General features: G+C 39.4%; 1 protein-coding gene and 1 long non-coding RNA gene across 22 annotated transcripts in view; both read left to right on the top strand.

Moving 5' to 3' along the window:
• KANSL1 (KAT8 regulatory NSL complex subunit 1) overlaps positions 1-23096 on the top strand; it is a 195588-nt gene that overhangs the window by 133383 nt on the left and 39109 nt on the right. For 14 of the 21 annotated variants that reach the window (XR_014820985.1, XM_013989922.3, XM_084984100.1 and 11 more), the window contains exon 5: positions 9556-9660. The exons of 5 other annotated variants lie outside the window; for them this stretch is intronic. Coding sequence is in view for 13 of the 16 variants with exons in the window: in XM_013989922.3 (XP_013845376.1) it covers positions 9556-9660 (105 nt within the window). In the remaining 3 variants the exon portion in view is untranslated. Of the gene's footprint in view, positions 1-9555; positions 11243-11931; positions 12042-20526; positions 20603-23096 lie in introns of those variants that run through there. 2 more of the 21 variants (XR_014820986.1, XM_084984105.1) reach the window with 2 other exon arrangements.
• On the top strand, positions 10987-17163 carry LOC146398074 (uncharacterized). Its single transcript, XR_014821002.1, has 2 exons — positions 10987-15749; positions 16545-17163. It is a non-coding gene; the product is annotated as an uncharacterized LOC146398074 (long non-coding RNA).

Genomic DNA, 23096 nt, shown 5'->3' on the forward strand with positions numbered 1-23096 from the left:
CTTACGTTCTCAAAAGATTCTTTTGGTATTAGCTTGATGCAGTGAGCCCCATGACTGAACATATGGGTCTAGATGAAGTGTCTACTGCTTCTAAAAATAATTGTCACAACACTTTTTTGTCTTGCGTTAGTACTGGCTAGAGCCTTAAGAAAATTGCCATACTGTGAACAGCATACATTTAATTAGTAGGCCAAAAGTTAAAGAATGACTGACATGATAAACAGAGGGTGAGAGTTTGAGGTAAAAGTCCTTCAGCCTCCTGTTTATATCATGTAAACTTTTATTCCAAACATTTCACTGGAGCGTTCTTTGAGTGCCCCACCCCCCAAAATGTGTCATTCTCTACAAGTTCAATAGAGCATATTATAAGTGAGGGCAGAGTCCAACCCACCCCCCACTCTCCCCCCAAAGTAATCTGTTCCCTTAGGATAGGCAACACAGTAAACCTAATAACTTCTTTAAAAATTAGCTAGAACAAATGAGGAATTAAATCTAAAAATATTCACCAGGGGTGCTAAATGTACTTTTCCTTTCCTTAGCTCTTCTTCACAAACGAAATTGAGATTTATAGAGTATGAGCTGGAGTGGTGGTAAGAATATCTAGGAGATGACCGGATATGTTTATCCTGAGGAGAAAAACAGCCATGCTCTGTCAGGGACACCTCTTCAGTGTCTGTGTCTAGGTTTTTATAGCCAATAGTTAAGTGAGAATTTCCATATCTGAGAATTGGAATCTCTTAGTAATAACTGAGATTTCTAGAGTCATATTTGTTGCTTTATCTGTTTTTAATATATGTAATTACATGTATTGTGTGTTTGTGTGTATATGTTATTTTATCTTAGCTCCTCATTATAAACTGCTATAGACCCAAAGATGCTGTTGATTGTAAGATGCACCATTATGTTATGTGCCATTAAGAAATGGTTTCAGTTAAACTAAGACATACCATCAATTGTAAGATGCATCCTTATTTAGAAGATGTAATGTGAAAATGTTTTTCTTAGAATTGATGAAATACTATAAATCTAATGCTTAGTAAACTAAAAAAAGTATAAAAAGTAGAAGAAAAAATATCATGGGATGTCTCTGTACCATTATCTCAGTTTTGCTGTAAACTTAAAACTGCACTAAAATGAATGAAAGAGTGAGTGAAAGAATGAGTCTTTTTTCCCCAAACTCCCCCAAACAAAACCTGAACTCAACATTAACCCACTGTGAACATTTGGGTATATTTCTTCCATTAATTTTGTTTTCTATGCACATAAATTTCTTTAAACATAGTCATATTACATGTGTACCTTGACCATTTTCCTGCAGCTTTTTGGAGAAACAGGATTTCTCTTGGCTACATTCTGTTACCTTATCTCGTTGAGTATTTCAGTTATGCTTTTTAATTAGATGATAAAGCATGCCTTAGTAAACATCTCTACCTAGGTTATAGCATGGATACTTCTATCTTTTGATTCATACTTCAGAAGAGTATTTTGGCACTAAGCCCCAGTTTATAGTCTCACTATCTGAGTGTGGGAAGATTTTCACTTTTGATTCCTGCTTTATTCTTTTTTCTATTTTTCCCCTCCTTTTTTAAATTTTTTCTTTTTCTTTTTCGGCCACCCCTTTGCATATGGAGTTCCTGGGCCAGGGATCACATCTGAAACATAGCAACGCCAGATCCTTAACCCACTGTGCCAGGCTGGGGATCAAACCTGCGTCCCAGCACTCCAGAGGCACCACTGATAACCATTGCACCACAGTGGGAAACTCCCCGCTTTATTTTTTATTTTTTTTTAAAGGGCCACACCTGCAGCTAGGGGTCAGATTGGAGCTGCAGGTGCCAGCCTGTACCACAGCCACAGCAATGCCAGATCCGAGCCATGCCTACAACCTATACCACAGCTCAAGGCATCACCAGATCCTTAACCCACTGAGTGGGGCCAGGGATCAAACACTAGTTACCACTGAGCCACAATGGGAAGTCCCCCCTGCTTTGTCTTTTTTTTTTTTTTTTTTTGCTTTTTAGGGCCGCACCAGAGGCATAGGGAGGTTCCCAGGCTAGGGGTTGAATCTGAGCTGTAGCTGTCAGCCTACGCCACAGCATCTTGGGATCCGAGCTGCACCTGCAACCTACACCACAGCTCACAGCAACGCCAGATCCTTAACCCACTGAGCAGGGCCAGAGATCAAACCTGTGTCCTCATGGATGCTAGTCAGATTCATTAACCACTGAGCCACAACGGGAACTCCACCCCTGCTTTATTCATAACTACAGTTTTATCATAACTACAGTTATGATAGCAATTTTGGGAAACTATCAAAAGTTTTAGATGTTTCTAAATATCTGGAAGGTAGTTTTGAAGTTTTATGTGTATACTGATTATTCATGGATTTTACTGTTGAGGGTAGAATTTGTATTTTCAAAAACAACCAGACCTTGACTTGGTAAATCTTTGATTCTGGTGCTTGCTTTGCTATCATAACCTGAGAAGAAAAGTCACTAGACATTTCTGAGCTTCAGTTTCATAGTCTATAACATAAGATATTCTAGGTTATAGTACATTTTTTTTTTTTGTCTACAGTATGAATATACAATGGCTATTACAAAATTCTGACAGGAAGACTAAAAGTGAATGATAATCCCAATAAATAATATATCAGGAAAGTTCACAGCTTTCTTAATTATTTTCTAGCTTCCTCTCTTTCAGGAGGCTAGAATTAAATCAAAGTATAGGCAGGACTATGCTCCCTCTGAAGATGTTAGTGAAGAAATCTTCTTTGCCTTCTTAAGCTTCTGGTGGTTGCCGGCAGTTCTGGGTATTCCTTAGTTTGTAGGTGCATTACTCCAGTTTCTGCCCCTGTCTTATATAGCTGTCCTCCTCAGTTGTGTCTGTTTCTGCATGTCCCTCTTATAAAGATACCTGTCATACTGGGATTTAAGGCCTGCGCTGATAGGTTCCTCTTTATTACATCTGCAAAGACCCAGTTTCCAAATAAAGTCACATTCATAGGTTCTGGGTGACGTAAATTTGGGGAGGGGAAACTGTTCAATTCAGTATAATAAATAAGGAGTGGAATTTCCCCCGAAGATATATTAGCACGCATTTGATCTTCATTTATTGCTGTAATAATAGAGAAGTCTTTGAGCATTTACTATGTATCAGACACTGTACTAAACATTTGAGTGTCATTCACAATTTAAAGATAGAAGGTCAAAGAGATGAAATAGTTTGATCATGGTTGTATACAATCAAGTGACTGCAGAGCTGAGATCTGAGTATCTAATTGTGTCACTCAAATTAGCAGTTAGGTTAAATGCTTATTTTTTGAGTTATTGAAATGGGTGTTTCTTAAACTCTTGTATTTTTATTAAAGAGATTGATACTCCCATTTCCCATCCTGCTCCAAAATTTGCCAGTTGCCTGGGTTGTATGGGCCTTTTCATGAAATGAATCTGAATTTGGTGGTCAACTGGTACAGCTGTAATTGGTCTTTGGATGGGGCATTTGAGAACTGCAAGATGATTATCAATTTCTGTTCTGTCAGAAGCTAGGTATTGCCTTCCAGGCTAAGTCAGTCTTTTGAGAGTAATGATGCCCGCTGGCTCTTTGGAGAAGGGATACAGTTGCCAGGAGCTCCCACATACTCTTCTACATATCGTTGTGTTGTAACTTTCATATTCAGTCGGACACTTTTTTTAAAAGATACTCCTATGTCTTAGAATGAGAAAGGGAGACAATGTCTGTACCTCAAGTGTATGCTATGTACAGATATATTTATGTGTGCTGTTTTATAGGCTTCTAAGAAGCAGAGCCAAATTTGAACTCAGGGCTATTTATCTGACCCCCCAGAAGCATTTTCTCACACATTCTGTTGTATCCTTTTCATCATTTCTCTTGAGCATATTTATTGAAATTTCACACCTGATAGATAAAACTGAGGGGAGAAGGCACAGAGAATAAATGGATTCTGTTGCTAAGGAGACTTCTTTCTCTTAACACTCAATCTTCAACATCCAGTTCTAGTTCAAAACATATCATTTCTTCATCCCTTATTCTGACTGATCTGTCAAATCACACAGCACTTTTTAACTAATGATGGAATTTATTAGGAATGAGAGATGGAAGACTAAAAAGGAAAGAAAAAAAAATTAAGTTGTGTGCTTGGGTTAATTGCTTCCCCCTTACTAATTTCAGATAAAAGTACAAGAAAACAAACAACAACAACATAAAAACCCCACTTTATGAGGATATGTTAATGACTCCATGCAACTGTGACCCCTCCCAATGACTTTGGTCCTTAGGTAGGAGGAGTTCAGCTGGTACAGGCCTGGACAGTTCAACTGTCCTAGGCCTGGACAGTTCAGGCATGGTCCTGGTTCTGACTTAGGAAGTGGAGATGAAGGATGGGGAGACTCTCCTGGCCCTTTTACCTTGGCATTTACCAGTTGCTGTCTGTTTTAGAATGCAGTAAGTAGCCTTGAGGTTATTGTTACGCAGAGCTGATGCCACAGCTGTGTAATGTTGACCCAGAATACTAGGGACGCTTAGCTTGGGGTTGCCATGACAAATGTGGACTGGAACTTTATGAAATTTTCTTTGCTAATAATGACCTTTCCTTTCATGGCAATTAACAATATTAAGTATATTTTAGGAAAATTTTAAGTAGTCATGTAGACCTCTCTGTGAAGCCTTACTTCTGTCAGCCTCTTCCTTGGGCTCTACATTTCTTCTGCTCTCACATCATCTCTAAACTTCAGTTATAGCACCGTCACTGTAATACTTTGCCTACATGTCTCTCCAAGATAAATGAAGGTAAGCTCCTTATGAGTGGAAATGTATTTTATTTATTTTCTTAGGGCTTCACACCACCCCACACATGGTAGATACTCAGTAAATGTCACCTGAATGAACGAATTTTAGCTGTTTGTATGCTTTTTATTTGTTCATCTTTTTAGTTGCTTTCATCTTTTTTGGTATGAGGTTCAGTATGGAGGCTCTAATGGTTGGTTTGGTATGCTATAATGAAACATACATAGGTTTGGGGGTTGAAGAAACAATGAATGGTAGCTGCATCAGCACAACACTTGGTTACATATTTTCAGAAATATATTTGATTAAAACTAATGTGCATTGAAAGACCTTTCTGCAGACTAGTAGGAGCTCTGTTCTTGCTGCAGAGGCCAGAAACCTTGGCTGAGTCTCTGACTCCCTTCCTTCACATCCTGAGAAGCATATTTGCATAGTAGTTGATTCTGTCTTCAAATGTACATATCCAGAATACAAACACTTTGGTACAAGCACCTGTTCTTTCTGCTTCTCTGTTCAGTCATTTTGTTGTCAACACAGTAGCTAGATTGATCCTTTTAAACCATAAATCAGATCGTTTCCCCCTTCTGTTTAAAACTCTCCAGTGATTTACCATCTGAGCCTAAAAGCTGCGATATTCGAAAGTTACAAGGCCCTGCACCCCTATCTCTTCTAACTTGAGCTACTACCTCAAACTCCACTGGTTAAATTTACTACAGCCCTGCCAAATTCCTTACAGTTCTTAAAGCTGGCTCCAGCCGTGGAACTTATGCATTACCTCTTCCTCCAGATATTCCTAAAGTTTGTTCCCAAGTTTCTTTCAAATAATTGCTCAAATATCACCTTCTCGGTGCAGTTTACCCTGACTGCTTAATATGTAAGAGTGCCTACTCCCAATTCTTAATTCTCTCACTGTCCTTTAGTTTTCCTCTTTAGCATTTAACACTTTGTAATGTGCTCTGTAAATTTTACGTACTCATGGTGTTGGTTGTCTTCGCCCTGGCATTAAAATTGTAGGCACTTTGAGGGATGAGTTTGGGAGTAGGGAGAAGGATGTGCCTCTCCTTTATTCCTGTACCCCCAGTGCCTAAATAATGTTGATGAATGGGTAGCTGATAGCTAGATTTGAATGAATGAAAGCCAGAACAAAGAGTAGCTGGGTCTTAACTAACACAGCCTTTAGCCCTAGTTCTGCCATGGATTGTCCTATTGACATGACTTTTGACCTGCACCCTCCCTGGATCTATAAAATGATGGGGAGTAAATGTTCTCTTTTAGGTCTTTGAAAGCTTTCACAGGAGGATGTCTTTGTAGTCGCTAAGAAAGAAGATGGTTTTTTAGAAATTATTTGGTAGTTTAAGGAGAAAAATTTCCCTTTGAAAATACTGGCTGTTTTATCCTGACTTACCTTCTCACCTAAGAAAAATCTAAGGATTAACTTTATATCTAGTTGTTGGATTTATTAGGCTCCTGGCTATAATTACTATAAACTTAGTATTTTCTTGTTGAAAGGAAAGTTTTTTAACATAAAACTCTAAAAATAATTATTATGCATTTCTCTTTGTCGGTATATAACTCTGCTGGAGAATATGAGGGGTTTGAATATATTTGTATTTTGTCTGAGTCCTCAAGGATCTTAACCATTAGTTAACATTTAAACAAAAATGGAGATAACAATAAATTAAGTAAATAAATTGGCCTAAGGTTTTGCTCTGAAAATGAGATTTAAATATACGTAATGTAAGATACAATCACAATGCTTTAGGAAGTCTGGCAATGTGGATAAAGGAAATAGGGGCTCAGTTAACCTGGGACATTTTCTTGGAAGGAGGTGGGACTTGTCTTTGAAAAGATGAATGACATTTTGGATAGATAAGTGTAAGAAAAGGGCAGAATCAGTATGAACAAAGACGTAAGAACAGGTAATGGGTGGAATTGTAACCTTTAGTTGCATTTATTTACCTACCGTAACCCCCCGCAGCACCAATAACTTCATATATATTTGAACATTTTCTAGGAGATAATGTGATTACTATAACTATTAACAACATTTGGAGAAAGTAGTTGGAAATAAATTAGGTAGGGGAAGATCATGGAGGACTTTGAATGCCAGGGTGAGTTTGGCTAGCTTTATATAGGAAATAGGGAGGTGGTTTGGGCTCTTAAGCAGGGAGGATGTTGAACGCAATATTTTGAGGAGGGGATGTGCAAAATAGCTGCTTTTTACAAATAGTTTTCACTTGGAAATGGTAAAGTTTGTGAGGTTTGCTTTATGCTTGTGATTGAAGCAAGAAAAATTTTATTTTTTATTTATTATTATTTATTTTATTTTATTTTATTTTATTTGGTCTTTTTAGGGCCACACCTAAGGCATATGGAGGTTTCCAGGCTAGGAGTCCAATTGGCGCTGTAGCTGCTGGCCTACACCATAGTCACAGCAATGCCAGATCTAAGCCATGCCTGCAACCTATACCACAGCTCACAGCAACGCCAGATCCTTAACTGAGGCCAGGGATCAAACCTGCATCCCCATGGATACCAATCAGATTGTTACCACTGAACTCCAAAAGCAAGAAAATACTGTGCAGAAGTTCTTTTAGCCAGAAAAACCCCATTTTGAAGGTTGAGGCAATTGTTTTTCTTTAATTATCTCTCCCTCTTTTTTGAGGAGTCTCCACTTCATTTTCTACCTAGGCTAGGTATAGTCTTATCCCAGGATAGTAACTTGTTCTTACTTATAGGGGAAGAGGGGGGTTGTTTTTTGTCCCCTCCCCCCTTTTCTTTTTCTTATTTATTTATCTTTTTAGGGCCTCACTCGAAGCATGTGGAGGTTCCCAGGCTAGGGGTCTAATCGGAGCTGTTGCCGCGGGCCTTCGCCAGAGCCACAGCAATGCCAGATCCGAGCCTTGTCTATGACCTGCACCACAGCTCACAGCAACGCCGGATCCTTAACCCACTGAGCAAGGCCAGGGATCGAATCCTCAAACTCATGGTTCCTAGTCAAATTTGTTTCCCCTGCGTCACAACGGGACCTCCTCTTTTTCCTTTTTAAAACTAGGGTAGAATTCCACTGTGCTTCCTTAATCTCCCCCTCTTCCCAGTCTCTTTACATCTACTATTTCATAGAGATTTTTGTGTTAGAAAGAACCCCAGGGATGGGATCATCTAGTCCACGGCTCACAAGAGCCTATGTTATAATGGCCTAGGGAGTTCAAACTGATACAGGTCTTCAGTCTTTGAAATCTATACTTCAAGATGTTCTCTGGGGGGTTCTGATGCTGAGTCAAGGTGATTGAGTCTAATGTTTTTCAAATTAGAACTTGCATTAAGATTTACCAGGGAAGCTTTTGGGGGGGGGGCTTTTTTTTTAAACATAGACTTTCCAGCTTCATCCCTCCCAGAGATTCTGAGTAGATATGATGTTGGACCTGGGCAGGTGTGGTTTGAGAAGATACCCCGAGTGATTCTAATACAAAATTTCCTTTCAGAGCTTATTATCAGTCAGATCATATTTTCTAGACCAGAGACACGTGCACTCTAGTCTTTCTGTTACAAAGTGTCATAACAGTGAATTTGGTAACCTCTTCTTGCATTCATGGGAGATGCATTTGTGAGATTTTTGTTTGTTTTTCATAGTAATCTAACTTTTGCCTTCACCAGGCTGGGCCCACGCTGGTTACGTAGAGGATTTATGGAGTCATATAAAATTTCTTTTTTTACATTTTATTTTTCCTGGGTTCAGTTTAAGATCTGAACTTGAAATTGTCAAGCAGGAACCGAATCTGGAGTAATATTAATGCTCAGTTACCTTTGGAAGAAGTTTGTTTTTGTTTTTGTTTTATTTATTATGGCCACAGCCATGGCATATGGAAGTTCCCAGCCAGGGATCAAACCTGCGGTTCCACAGTGACCTGAGCCACTGCAGTTGGATTATTAACCCACTGTGCCACAACAGGAACCCTTTTTTTTTTTTATCAATTGATTTCTAATATACTTACTGTGGGAATTGTTCCACCTTTGTTCCTCCCGATGTTTGCAGTTGTTCAGATATAGTTGGTTTAGCTCATCATGTACGATTGTAGTACTTAGAACTTGGTCATCCTTAAGCTACATTTGTGATCAAGTTAACTAGAAAAATTTCTTTGTTGCTGTTAATATGGTTTAGTCTGGTTGGTAAAATGGTTTAAAATACCATACTCTATATAAAGATTCTAGATCTAGAAGATGTGAATAAAAGACCCTAAATCATTAACAGACCATGTAAGTTTGAGCGGTCAGGTGGAGTAAAGGGAAAGCTTGGGTTCAAGTCTTAGGCCTTACTCATGGCTGCTGCCAGGCTTTTGTTGGGAGTGCAAAGCTGTTGGTGGTATATTCTGTTTCAGAGCCGTTGGATAAATGAAAAGTCCTATGGTAAACCAGCCCCTGGCCCTCTTGTCTTTTTGCTATTTCTTGGGCCGCTCCCGTGGCATATGGAGGTTCCCAGGCTAGGGGTCGAATCGGAGCTGTAGCCGCCAGCCTACGCCAGAGCCACAGCAACGTGGGACCCGAGCCGCGTCTGCAACCTACACCACAGCTCACAGCAACGCCGGATCCTTAACCCACTAGCAAAGGCAGGGACCAATCCCGCAACCTCATGGTTCCTAGTCGGATTCGTTAACCACTGCATCACAATGGGAACTCCCCGACCCTCTTTTGATATTAACTCCTAAATTGTAGTTTATGCCACTCAAGCTGTTTTTCTCTGTCTTATAGGGTTTGATAGTTCTTGGAGAGGCGCCTCCCCCAGAGCACACAGCAACAGATTTATTTCTTCCACTTAGTTCTGAGGTGAAGACAGATCATGGGAATGATAAATTGGTAAGTATAAAAGGCATAAAGGGGGAAATGAGTGAGAATTCAGGGTGTAGCTTCAGCACACAGTTTTTCTCTGTAATAAGGATCCTTATATTGGCTGAAAGAAAGGGATTATATTCCCTTGTGTCACTTTTAGCAGTTTAAGATCTCAATTCCTGGCTAGGGCAGCACAGGGCCCTCCTCCATCTGTGCAACTGACTTTAAAATTTAAAAGAGGCTCCTAACTCTCAAAACAGCACAGCCAGAGCAAGTGTGACTTTCTGGAATACTATTGGGAATTAGGAGACTGTGTGGCTCTGATAACCTTTGAGAAGTAAGGTAACCTTTCTGGTCCACTATCAAATAAAAGGGTTGAACTAGAGGTTTAACTTAGATGTTGAAAATGCCCTCTGAGTTACCTTCTCTAACTCTATGATGAAGGTGAAACTGTCATTTCTTCTATATCCTTATATGCTAGCTCAAATCTCCCTCTTCAGGAGTTCCCGTCGTGGCTCAGTGGTTAATGAATCCGACTAGGAACCATGAGGCTGTAGGTTCGATCCCTGGCCTTGCTCAGTGGGTTAAGGATCCGGCGTTGCCATGAGCTGTGGTGTAGGTCGCAGACGTGCCTTGGATCTGGTGTTGCTGTGACTCTAGTGTAGGCTGGCAGCTACAGCTCCAATTCAACCCCTAGCCTGGGAACCTCCATATGCCCTGGGTGCGGCCCTAGAAAAGACAAAACAAAACAGAAAAAACTCCCTCTTCATAATTCTTCCCCTTTTTCTTTTCCTCTCAACACCAAAATTAATATCTTTTCCTCTTGAATTCCAAGACCGCGTTTTATTTCTTTCACTTTATTAACATTTCTTATTTTAAGTCATTTGTTAGAAATTCCAAAGTTCCAGACAGTAGTTTATTGAGGAAGCTGGTGAGTAGTGCTGGGTTATACCAGCTAGTCTTCTTGCACCTGCAAATCACCAAAGCTTGTTATCATATATTATTATCATTGTCAGCAGGAACTCATGATATGGTGGAAACTAACTTTCCTAATGAGAGCTTAATGAAAGCCAGCTGCTGATACTAAGGATAAATGTGAAGACATTAAGAGATTGATGGTTCTTAACTGGAAAGTTTTAAAGAGCAGAATGCCAGATTTTGCCACCATTAAGTCCATAATGTTTTTAAAGTGACTTATGGAACTGTTCTAGTGCTTGCTGTAGCCAGCATAAAAATGACTACATATGAGAGAGGAAACATGGTTAAGTTGGAAGGTCAGCTGGTCCTCTGGTGCTGGTGGTGTAATAGCTACAGGAACCTGAGGCTTGAGGCATATGTGATTGGGAGTGAGTTTTGTGTAGAGTTATCTATATTTATATATCTGTGTACAGTATTTAGGGATTTATATATTTGTGTATCATATTTAGGAACACAAAAATTTGGGGATTCAAAAATTCATAATCTCTTGTAGTCCATTTTCTCTCACCTCAGAGCTTGTGAAGGATAAGACGTAACCTTTCTCTCTCTCCTTTTTTTTTGGGGGGGGGGTCTTTTTAGGGCCACACCTGTGGCATATGAAAGTTCCCAGGCTAGGGGTCTAATTGGAGCTGTGTCTGTGACCTGCACCACAGCTCATGGCAATGCCGGATCCTTAACCCACTGAGCGAGGCCAAGGATAGAACCCCATGGCTTCTTGGATACTAGTCCTTACCACTGAGCCACAGTGGGAACTCCCATTTTTTTTCTCATTGTTATTGACTCTCACTGTTATATTTATACACATTCACATGTGCACCCACCCCCTTAGGGATTTGTCCCTTTCCTTACCCATCATTCACTTGCATGTGTATGTATTAGATTGTGATGTTCTTGAAGGTCAAGATAATCTTTTTTATTCTTCATTGAGTTGGCCGTGGTAGATTTCTGTGTTGTACAGTAGGTCACTTTTTAGATTCAAATAAAAATTATGAAACATGTATACACTGTCACTGTATGTATTCAAGGAGAGGTTAACCACTCATTCTTGTGAGGTATACATACTTGCTGAAAAAATCTTTAGAAAGTGTCTTACATTCTAAAGGGAAACAAAATCAGAAGGCAGTGCATTTTCATTGTTTGTTATGTTGGTGGGTGGGCTGCAAAGCATGTATTCCTTAAAAGACATTAAGCAGGGAGTTCCTATCATGGCTCAGTGGTTAACGAATCTGACTAGGAACCATGAGGTTACAGGTTCGATCCGTGGCCTTGCTCAGTGGGTTAAGAATCCGACATTGCCGTGAGCTGTAGTGTAGGTTGCAGATGCGGCTCGGATCCCGCGTTGCTGTGGCTCTGGCGTAGGCCGGCGGCTACAGCTCCAATTAGACCTCCATATGCCACAGGAGCAGCCTTAGAAAAGGCAAAAAAAAAAAGACATTAAGCAACTTAAAGATACTTCACCATTTTAAAAATACCAGATATTTGCTAAGCTCTGCTTAATATGTCAATTTCCAGGCAAAGTTTCTCATTGTAGGAGGGCATATTTAATTGTACATTTTTGTTATCCAACTTCTTTTGTGAGAAGTAAAATAGAGCTTATCTTTTCAATTTTGCCTTAAAAAAAAAAAAATCCTAGGTCACACTTGACAAGAACGGTTATAAATAATCATATTTAGCTGCCCTGTTCTCTATCCCCCCACTCCCAAGAAGCATTTATTGCCCTTCTTTATTATCTCCCAAAACACAATAATGGAAGATTTGTGATTTAAAGATAATAACATCAGAGGTGTTTTTGTTCTATTTTTCTGTTTTTATTTCTGAAGCTGGGATTACCAACAAAAAAGTAAAACCAAAGAGAATTTTTTTAACTGTCAAAATATAGTTTCAAGAAATTAGACATAATTTTTAGTCTTTTTTTTATTTTTTATTTTTTTTGTCTTTTTGCCTTTTTTAGGGTCACACCTGTGGCATACGGAAGTTCCCAGGCTAGGGGTCTAATTGGATCTGTAGCTGCCAGCCTATACCAGAGCCACAGCAACTAGGGATCTGAGCTGTGTCTGCAACCTACACCACAGCTCACGGCAACATTCGATCCTTAACCCACTGAGCAAGGCCAGGGATGGAACCCGCAACCTCATGGTTTCTAGTTAGACGTAATTTTTAAAGAAATATATACCGAGTAAGGTGAGAATTCTGATGGTGGCAGAACTGATTTAAAATGTCTTTTTTTTTAAAAAAAAGACCGCAGGTGTGGTATATGGAAGTTCCCAGGCTGGGGTCAAATCAGAGCTATAGCTGCTGGCCTACACAGCTATGAATCTGAGCCACGTCTGTGACCTGCATCAACAGCTCACGGCAACACTGGATGCTTAAACCCACTGATCAAGGCCAGGGATTGAATCTGCATCCTCATGCATACTAGTCAAGTTCGTATCTGCTAAGCCACAACAGGAACTTCAATAGAAAATGTCTTGATACACCACAGAGATCTCGCTGTGGTGCAAATGGGATTGGTGGTGTCTCTGCAGCACCAGGACACAGGTTCAATCCCCAGCCTGGCACAGTGGGTTAAAGGATGCAGCATTGCTGCAGCTGTGATTTGGTCACAACTGAAGTTCAGAACTATTTCTGGCCCAGAAACTCCATATGCCATTGGGCAGCCAAAAAAAAAAATCGACACCAGATACTGAGTTGTATATGTGATCATTGAAAAGAAGAGTACTAGAAAAAGATTATTCAGCAGCGTAAAAGAACTTGTTAATATCCAACAGAAAAATAAAGCTGTAACCTTTGAAGTTACTGTGTTTTCACATAGGCGCAAATCAATTTAAACTTATCTTTATTCTAAAAATAAACATCCAACTTAAGGTATCTGGGCCCTAATCAATTTATACATATAATAAAACAATGTTAACTAATTTGTGCAGATCGTTTGGCCAGCGGGGGTGGGTCTGTTATATTATTTTCCAGTATTATACTGAAAGAATACATAGTATTTTTGCCTTATTTCCAATTTGAATGAATATTTGTTGACAGATCCAATATATGTCTGATTATGAACACAGTACAGATATTGCTGAAACTAAGTTCTAGAGATGCCCAGCCTGTGATTAAAAAAAAAAAAAACATTGCAGGCTGGGTGCTGGGTAAGCCTTTCTTGAACCATTAGAGACAAGCAAAGGACATTCCCTGAGATGGGAAGGTGTGGTTCTATTTTTAATCATACAGAGTAGTAGGGGAGAAGAAGGGAGGTTCTAAGGAAAACTTCTAGAAAAATGCCTTTTTTTTTTTTTTTTTCTTTTAATTCCCTTCATTTGACTGCCAACTCAGAAGCAATTTGAAAAGTAAGAGTATGTGAAAGAGAAAACCTAAGGGCCTCTGGCTTTGTTATGTAGCTGCTGATAAAGTCAGCTATGCACTAATAATTTCTGATATGAAATAAAAAGCTCTCTGAACAAAAAGTGTATGTCCCTGGGAAGAGACTGTAAAAAGCTGTTGAGGGTTGTTCTCCAGTGTTCTAAAACACACCCTTTAACTCTTCCTCCTCCCTTTTTCTGCCCTTGAATAAGAATAGTTTTCTTTCCCCCAATTAAGAAAGAGTAATAAGCAAAAAACAGCTAACTTGGACCCTATGCCTTCTACTAGTCACGTGAAGAATGCATTTGAAAATTACCCAAAAAAGTGAATAAAATTTCAAACAAAAACTATTTTCACAGATACAGCCCTTCTCAGTCTGTGTGGCACAAGCTTTCTAGAACTCAGCTAGAGAACCGCAGTCTCATTGGCTTTTGTATATTGTCAGAGGATGGAGTTCACAGCTGCCAGGTACCCAGAAATTGAGGGAGAGAATAATGGCAAAGAGGGAGTGATGGATATGGGGAGCTGAAGGGGAGAGGGTTTAGCCCCGTAATCTTTATAGATCCCTTTCTGATTTTGAACTCATTCCTGAACTGCACGTGTTCAGGGGAGATTCAGTAGAGCCTAGAGAGAGCAACAGTTGTTAGGCTGAAAAGCTGAGCAGAGAATGTAGTTACTGGCCACTGCAGGAAATACAGAATTTGGATTGGATGGAGGGTCTTTTTAGGGCCACACCCACAGCATATGGAAGTTCCCAGGCTAGGTGTCCAATCTGAGCTCTAGCCGCTGACCTACACCACAGCCACAGCATCTCGGAGTCTGAGCTGCATCTGCAGTGTACACCACAGCTCATGGCAAACCTGGAGCCTTAACCCACTGAGCAAGGCCAGGGATCAAACCCACATTCTCATGGACACTAGTCAGGTTCGTTACTGCTGAGCCAGGACAGGAATTCTCAGGATTTGGAGTTTGAATCCCCATAAGACTTGGGCCTTAAATATTGACAGGAGAAATTCAAAATGAACTTACAATGTCTGTATACAATAAAAATTTATTAGACATAACAACAGGAAAATATCCTTAGTCATGAGAAGTTAATCCTGAAATGACTGAGAGATTAGAATTGGGAAGTAAATTAAAAGCAGCTAATAAAAATATGTTTGAAGATTTAAAAGCTGGTGAGCAAATATAGGGCAATCAAAAAAGTGTCAAAAAGAACTTGTAGAACAAAAATTGTAGAATTTAAAAGTATAGGCAGACCTCACTTTATTGTTTTATTGTGCATTGCAGATACTGTATTTTTTTTAAACAAATTGAAGGTTTGCTGCAACCCTCTGTAGAGCAAGTATCAGCACCATTTTCAGCATTAGCTCACTTCATATCTCTGTGTCATATCTTCATAATTCTTATACCATTTCCATGGTCTCATTATTACATTTGTTAAGGTGACCTGTGATCAGTGATCTTTGCTGTTATTGTTGTAATTTTTGGGGGGTACCAAGAACCCCATGCGTCCAAATAAGAAGGTGAACCTAGTAAATGTTTTACGTTCTGAGTATCCCACTGACCAGCCATTTCCTCATCACCCCCTGACTCCCCCCCCCAGGGCTCCCTATTCCCTGAAACACAACATCAGCAAAAATTATGACGTGTTAAAGGCTCAGTTGATGGTTAGCACATTTTAGAAATAAAATGCCTTTTTTTTTTTTAAGAGGTTTTATTTTGTTTTATTTTATTTTTTTGTCTTTTTGCTATTTCTTGGGCTGCTCCCGCGGCACATGGAGGTTTTCAGGCTAGGGGTCAAATCAGAGCTGTGGCCTCTGGCCTACGCCAGAGCCACAGCAACTCGGGATCCAAGCCGCATCTGCAACCTACACCACAGCTCACAGCAATGCCGGATCCTCAACCCACTGAGCAAGGGCAGGGACTGAACCCGCGACCTCATGGTTCCTAGTTGGATTCGTTAACCACTGCGCCACAGTGGGAACTCCCATAAAATGCTTTTTAACTAAGAAATGTATCTTTAAAAATATGCAATGCTATAGCACCCTTAATAGACTACAGTATGGTGTAACTATACTATAAAACTAATGTGCACCGGGAAACCAAAAAGTTCTTGTGATTTGCTTTATCACAGGAACTGAACCCATAGTATCTCTAAGGTATTCCTATACCTGCATAAAACATTTACTGGTTGCACTTAACAGTAGATTGAAAACTGTAGAAGAAAGGGTCAGTGAACATGACAACAGATCAATAGAAATTACCACACCCAAAGAACAGAAAAACTGAACATAGAAATACTCAGAAATGAACTGTTCCCTGGGGAAACAGTAAATATATGTGATTAGAGTTCCAGAGGAAGGAGAGCAAGGATAGTATGGGGAAAAAAATTGAAGAAATAATGGCTGCATGTTTACGTGAAAAATATCAATTTACAGATTCAAGAAATTCAGAATAGGAGTTCCCTTCGTGGCGCAGCGGAAATGAACCCAACTAGGAACCATGAGGTTGCGGGTTCAATCCCTGGCCTCACTCCCTGGGTTAAGAATCTGGCGTTGCCATGAGCTGTGGTGTAGGTTGCAGGCGAGGCTCAGATCTGGCGTGGCTGTGACTGTGGTGTAGGCTGGTGACTATAGCTCTGATTAGACCTCTAGCCTGGGAACCTCCATATGCTGCAGGTGTGGCCTTAAAAAGACAAAAAAGAAAAAAAAAGAAACTCAGAACAGTAAGCATGAGAAATGTAGAGTGGTGAAAATCAAAGGTGAAGAAAATCTTGCAAGTAGCCAGAAAAACAAAGATACATTCTATACAAGAGAACATTGATAAGGATCCATGGCTTCTTATCAGAAACAGTGGAAGACAGAAAATAGAGGAACAAAATATTTAAAATCCGGAGAGGAGGACCTGCTACTCCATATTCTATATCCAAGAAAAAAATAAAACATCCTTTAAAAATAAAGTCATTTTTAGGTAGAGAAAAGCTGTTAGACTTTGTTGGCAGAATATCTGCACTGAAAGAAATGTTGAATTTCTTTAGGTGAAGGCAAATGATACCAATTGGAAACTCAAATCTCTGGGGAATAAAAGGATAGGAAAAGGTACTTTATGAACAGTAAGCATGAGAATGTTATTGTAGGTATATTACTAGCAGCATAATAGTTTCTTAAGTGTTAGCAGAGAACAAGAAAATAAAAATTTTTTAAAAAGAAGTATTACCAGAGATAAAGGACACGTTACAATGATAAGGGAGTCAATTTGTCAAGAAGATGTAACTTTATAAAGGTAGATGCTTCAAATATGTAAAATATAAAATATGCAAAGGGACAAACAAGTTTATAATCACATTTGGAAATTCTAGGTCCTCTAAGTAATTGATAGAGTGACTTTAAAAAAAAAATTAAGTATATAAAAAATCCAAACACCACCAACCATCTTGACCTGAGGAAATGTACCCGAGTGTATCTGAGGAAGTGTACCTGAGAAGATACAGTTCCTGTACCTTCTTGTGTAAAGTAGGAATAATAAAACAAGTCCATAGTCCGTTACCTGCATTTCCAAAATCCAAAGATCTCAGAACCAAGTGTTTTTTTTTTCCTTCTGAGTTCTACATGAAACTCATTTGATGGCAAAATTTGACTTGTCATGGTATTTATAAGAATTTATATTTTCTTTTTTTTTTTCGCTTTTTGGGGGCCACACATGCAGCATATGGAGATTCCCAGGCTAGGGGTCGAATCAGAGCTGGAGCTACAGCCACAGCCACAGCAATTCAGGATTCCAGCAGTGTCTCCGACCTACACCACAGTTCATGGCAACACCGGATCCTTAACCCACTGAGCGAGGCCAGGGATTGAACCCTCAACCTCACGGTTCCAAGTCAGATTCATTTCCACTGTGCCATGACAGCAACTCCAGAATTTATATTTCTAATTATCCATACCTTTTGTAGCAGAAGTAGTAATATATTTTCTTTTTTAAAAATAACATTTTATATTTTTAGAACAGTTTAAGGTTGACAGCAAAATTGAAGGGAAGGTACAGAGATTATTTATACCCCTTGCCCCACACATGGATAGTATTCTCCATTGTCAGCTCACCAAAGTGATATATTTGTAACAATTGATGAGCCTACATCAAGGCTCATAATCACCCAAAGCCCGTAGTGTACATTACAATTCACTCTTGATGTTGTACATTCTCTGGGTTTGGATGTGGATTTGATTTTATAGGCACTTAGATAATAGGTGCCATGTGTGACTTTTAATTTAAAAGTCTGCATGAGGAGTTCCCGTCGTGGCGCAGTGGTTAACGAATCTGACTGGGAACCATGAGGTTACGGGTTTGATCCCTGGCCTTGCTCAGTGGGTTAATGATCGGTGTTGCCATGAGCTGTGGTGTAGGTTGCAGGCGCGGCTCAGATCCCGTGTTGCTGTGGCTCTGGCATAGGCCGGTGGCTACAGCTCCGATTCGACCCCTAGCCTGGGAACCTCCATATGCCGCAAGAGTGGCCCAAGAAAATGGCAAAAAGGCAAAAAAAAAAAAAAAGTCTGCATGAATTTTCATGACATTTGCCCTCAAAGTTTTTGGCAGAGTGTGGCTGTGTTCCTGCCTCTTTAGGGTGATTGGTAATTAACTGCTTAAGAACCGTAATGGGCTTAAAACAGTGTTCTGTCTTTAATAAGCATTTGGTGAAAGCTTGTTGTTCCAGACTGCACTGTGTGTCTAGGAAACACCTGTAAGCAGAACCAGGTATCTTCCCTTGAGGACTTCGTATTCTTCCCACAGGCATGTAAGAGGGAAAGAATCTCAGTTCTTCTAAGAGAGGTCAGGAAAGGTGGTTTCTAGGAAGTGAGGTACTGACACTGACCCCCGTGGACTTATTGAAGGACCTTGTGAGGAGTGAGTTCCAGCAGAGAGGGTACTGCCTGTATAATGTGAAAGAGGCTTGGAAGCGCTGGCCTTAGAGGAACATCGCATACGTTTCTGTGATGGAGTATTGGATGATTGTGCCAATTCATGATGAATATAGATAGCTTTTATCTTAATGAGCTCATATTTTATTCTTTTAGAAGACAAGAAGCTGTAGAATGATAACAGATTTATACATAAATGAAACTTGATTTTAGACTTACAGAAAAGTTGTAAAAGTAGTACACAGAGTCCCCACATCTCCTTCGCCTAGCTTCCCCTGGTGTTAACAGCTTGCATAACCATTGTTCAGTGATAAAACCAGGAATTAACACTGACACAGACTCTACAGATTTTATTCCAGGTTCACTCATTTTTCTCCCTTATGTTCCCTTCTTTGGTCTAAAATCCCACATTCCATACAGTTGTTATCTCTTTAAGTCTCTTCCATTGTGAGAGAGCCATCTCAGTTTTTGTCTTTCATGACCTTGACACAAGAATACTGATAAAATTGGAGTTCCCTCTTCCTATTTCCACTTTCTTTCCATTGTGTTCCTCCTACCTCCTGTAGGTAGCCACTTTCATTAAGTTTTTGCATTATCCGTCCTTCTTATCTTTCTTTTGTACAAATAAGCAGATACCTGTGTATTTTCTTCTCTCCTTTTTTCCTACAGGAAACATAATTATTGGGAAAATACGCTTTAAAAGATTTGAAATCGAGTTCTTCTGTTTGTTTTAGCAAAAGTGTTGCGTCTGTGACTTGACAGATGACTTCATTTGTGTTTTTTCTATTTGCAAAACAGATCTCATTTTTTTACCCTTTTCTTACTAAATGGAAGTGATGGGGTTAACAAGTGAACTATTAAGTGAAGAACTAATGCTTTCCCACAAGAAAAGCATGCAGAAAATATAAGCTGTTGTTTTCTTTTAAACAATTCAAGGTATAATTTTCCTACCGTTGGTTACAGAGAACAGTGATTCTTTTCCTTGAAGTTTAGCAGTCATCAGGGACAGTGAATGGTGTGTTGGCTCCAGGAGGGTTATGAGACAGAGAGTAGAGGGATAGGTGCTGGCTGGGGAATAGTTGATCCACAGTATTAAAAAACACTGACCAATTACGACTTTTAAACCAAATTGGGCTGTGGGTAAATATGTTGAGGAGTAAAAATTTACAAGAATATTTTTGCAGTTACTGTATCTCTAGATTTTTAGATGCATATTTTTAATAGTGTTGGTAAATAGAAATCTGAGGTTTAGGAGTCTTTGGACATGTAACAACATTATCCCGATTGGGTTTACAAACGAATAATTCAAAATTGTTTTGATGTAATTATATAGATTACATTTTAGTCTCAATATAGAGACATAGGAAAGTGAGACAAATAGTCCTGTTTTACATACACAGAAATTGAAGTAGGCTTATTACCAAGTAGGTAAGTAAATTTGGTGGAAGTGAAATTTACAGAAAGTTCCATTTCCTCTCTAGTACAGTTTCTTGACTGTGGTGCCAGTTCATGGAAATAACTGGTATATTCTTTATGGGCTAGCATTACTTCAGTAATTCTAAGCAAAACTATGCTGAGTATCACTGGAATAATATTTTGACCCAGGAATGAAAGTTGAATTTCTTACAGTTAGCCTTTTCTTTCCTTTTTTTTTTTTTTTTTTTTCTTTTTGAATTTTTAGGGCCACATTCGCAGCATATGGAGGTTCCCAGGCTCTAGGGGTCCAGTCAGAGCTGAAGCCACTGGCCTACGCCGCAGCCACAGCAACTCAGGATCCAAGCCGCGTCTGCAACCTACACCACAGCTCACGGCAACACCAGATCCTTAACCCACAGAGCGAGGCCAGGGATTGAACCTGCGTCCTCGTGGATGCTAGTCAGGTTCATTAACTGCTGAGCCACGATGGGAACTCTCCTTTTCTTTCCATTTTGATAATGTTCTTCAGAAAGGCAGTGGCTAACCGAAAATAGAACTGTGAAATTTTCTAGACAGATGTATATGTGGTGCATCTAAGAAAGTGGTATTTCAGGCAGTTACGACATGACATTACTTGAATGACTAAAGATACATTGATACACATATCACATGTGGACTTTTATTATGCATTTTTAAAGTTGTGTACCTTTTGGTTTTTACCCCTTTCTCTACTTTTTAGTGAAACAGATTCAGTGGACATGGGTTCTTAGACCTCAGAAAAATCTACCCCATAAACCTTAATTTAATTTCTGTAAGGGCTCTTTGTCTTAATTGGTCTGGCCAAGTGGGTAGAATAATTGGGGCGGGGGGGGGGGAATCACATCAGTGACCCTCCTTGCAATCTTTAAGGGTGCCCCCAAAACCAATCCCCCTGGGGCTCTGCTTTAGAAAAAAGGGTATTCCAGAAGCTCTCTATTCACCACTGCAGCTTTTCTACTCTTTTCTAGCTGTGGGTTGCATGCACACAGAGTGTATCTGAACATTGCATAAAATTCTAGAGAAGCTCTGTAATAACTCCTACTTTTCGGATAGGAGAACCTTAAATTCTTACATCCTTGTAACAGTTTCCCATTGGATGACAGATGTCTGAGTCATGCTTTAGCTTCCTGAAAATACTAATGTTGTAAACCACTGCAATAGAAATGATCACGTTTAAATTAGTATGTGGATTTAACATTTGTAAAGTGTTTGTTATTGTTTCTCTACCCTGTCTTTACAGCCTTTTGGACTGCAGGATAAGGGGTGTTTGTTTTTTCCTAAGGCAGTGTGAATGCATTTCAGAAGTTCTGAGTAAAATTACATGTGTTTGTGAGTGGTCAACCCATTACTTAAATGTAAGATCTCTGTCATAATTTAATGCTAAAAGCTAATGTTTTAAATGAATATAACATTGACAGAAGTTTGTTCAGATCTTTAACAAATAATAGCAAAAACTTCAGTCTCAGCACTTTCATGTTGGAAGGAAACTTTTTCATCTAAACCAGAACTTTTGAGATCTAGGAAAGCTGTAACATGGCTAGAGTCACACATCTCTGAATCTGAAATCCTTTTGTCCTTTGCATACTGTACTGCTTGGGTTTTTTGAGGTTTCTCTTGAATAGTAAGTCCTTACTAGCATTTGGGGGGTGGGGGGTTGTATTTTTTTAATGTAAAAATATTAGCTAAATATAAAGAAAATTTCAATCTTACTCTGCCCTCATAATTCTGTTTTATCTTGTCATTATCTCTGTGTACATTTTTTATTATTTATTCATTTGTTTATTTATTTATTTTTGTCTTTTGTCTTTTTAGGGCCACACCCACAGTATATGGACATTCCCAGGCTAAGGGTTGAATCGGAGCCACTGCTGCCGACCTACACCACAGCCACAGCAAAGCCAGATCTGAGTCGCTTACGGCAATGCCAGATCCTCAACCCACTGAGCAAGGCCAGGGATCGAACCCTCATCGTCATGGGTATTAGTCGGGTTCATTAACCACTAAGCCAACCTTTATGTACATATTTAGTTACCACAATTGTATTAAAAATATTTTGAATTCAACATTTTTCCAAAATCTTTTCTACATAAAAGACTATCATTTTCTGTCTTTAAATATTCTTCTGGGTAAAGGAAGAGGAAAAATCCTTTATGAATATTTTTAATACTCTCGTTTGGTGTACCACATTTTATAAGTATGCTTCAGATGTTGAGCATTTAGGTTATACGTAGAGATCATTGCAGCGACCACCTTTGTGTATAAGATTTGGGGGGGGGGTTGAGTTATTTCTTTAAGATATTAAAGGTTGAATAAAATACTTTGTCAGAGGATATGAACATCTTTATAACTCTTACACATTACTTTTCAAGTGGAAATCACTGGCTTTCAAGGCAATGAATACATGAACTAAATTTACAGTAATTTTGGCATCACTTACTAACATAATTATTCAAAATATAACAGTAGGAGTTCCCGTCATGGCGCAGTGGTTAACGAATCCGACTAGGAACCATGAGGTTGCGGGTTCGGTCCCTGCCCTTGCTCAGTGGGTTAAGGATCTGGTGTTGCCATGAGCTGTGGTGTAGGTCGCAGATGCAGCTCAGATCCTGTGTTGCTGTGGCTCTGGCGTAGGCTGGCAGCTACAGCTCTGATTCGACCCCTAGCCTGGGAACCTCCATATGCCGCAGGAGCAGCCCAAGAAATGGCAAAAAGCAAAAAAAAAAAAAAAAAAAAAAAAAATATAAATATATATATATATAT

The sequence above is a fragment of the Sus scrofa genome, chromosome 12, assembly GCF_054392235.1.
Source record: "Sus scrofa isolate SSC_HxYL_T2T_F1_AM1 chromosome 12, Sscrofa_HxYL_maternal_Yorkshire_Landrace_v2.0, whole genome shotgun sequence".
Taxonomy (NCBI): domain Eukaryota; kingdom Metazoa; phylum Chordata; class Mammalia; order Artiodactyla; family Suidae; genus Sus; species Sus scrofa.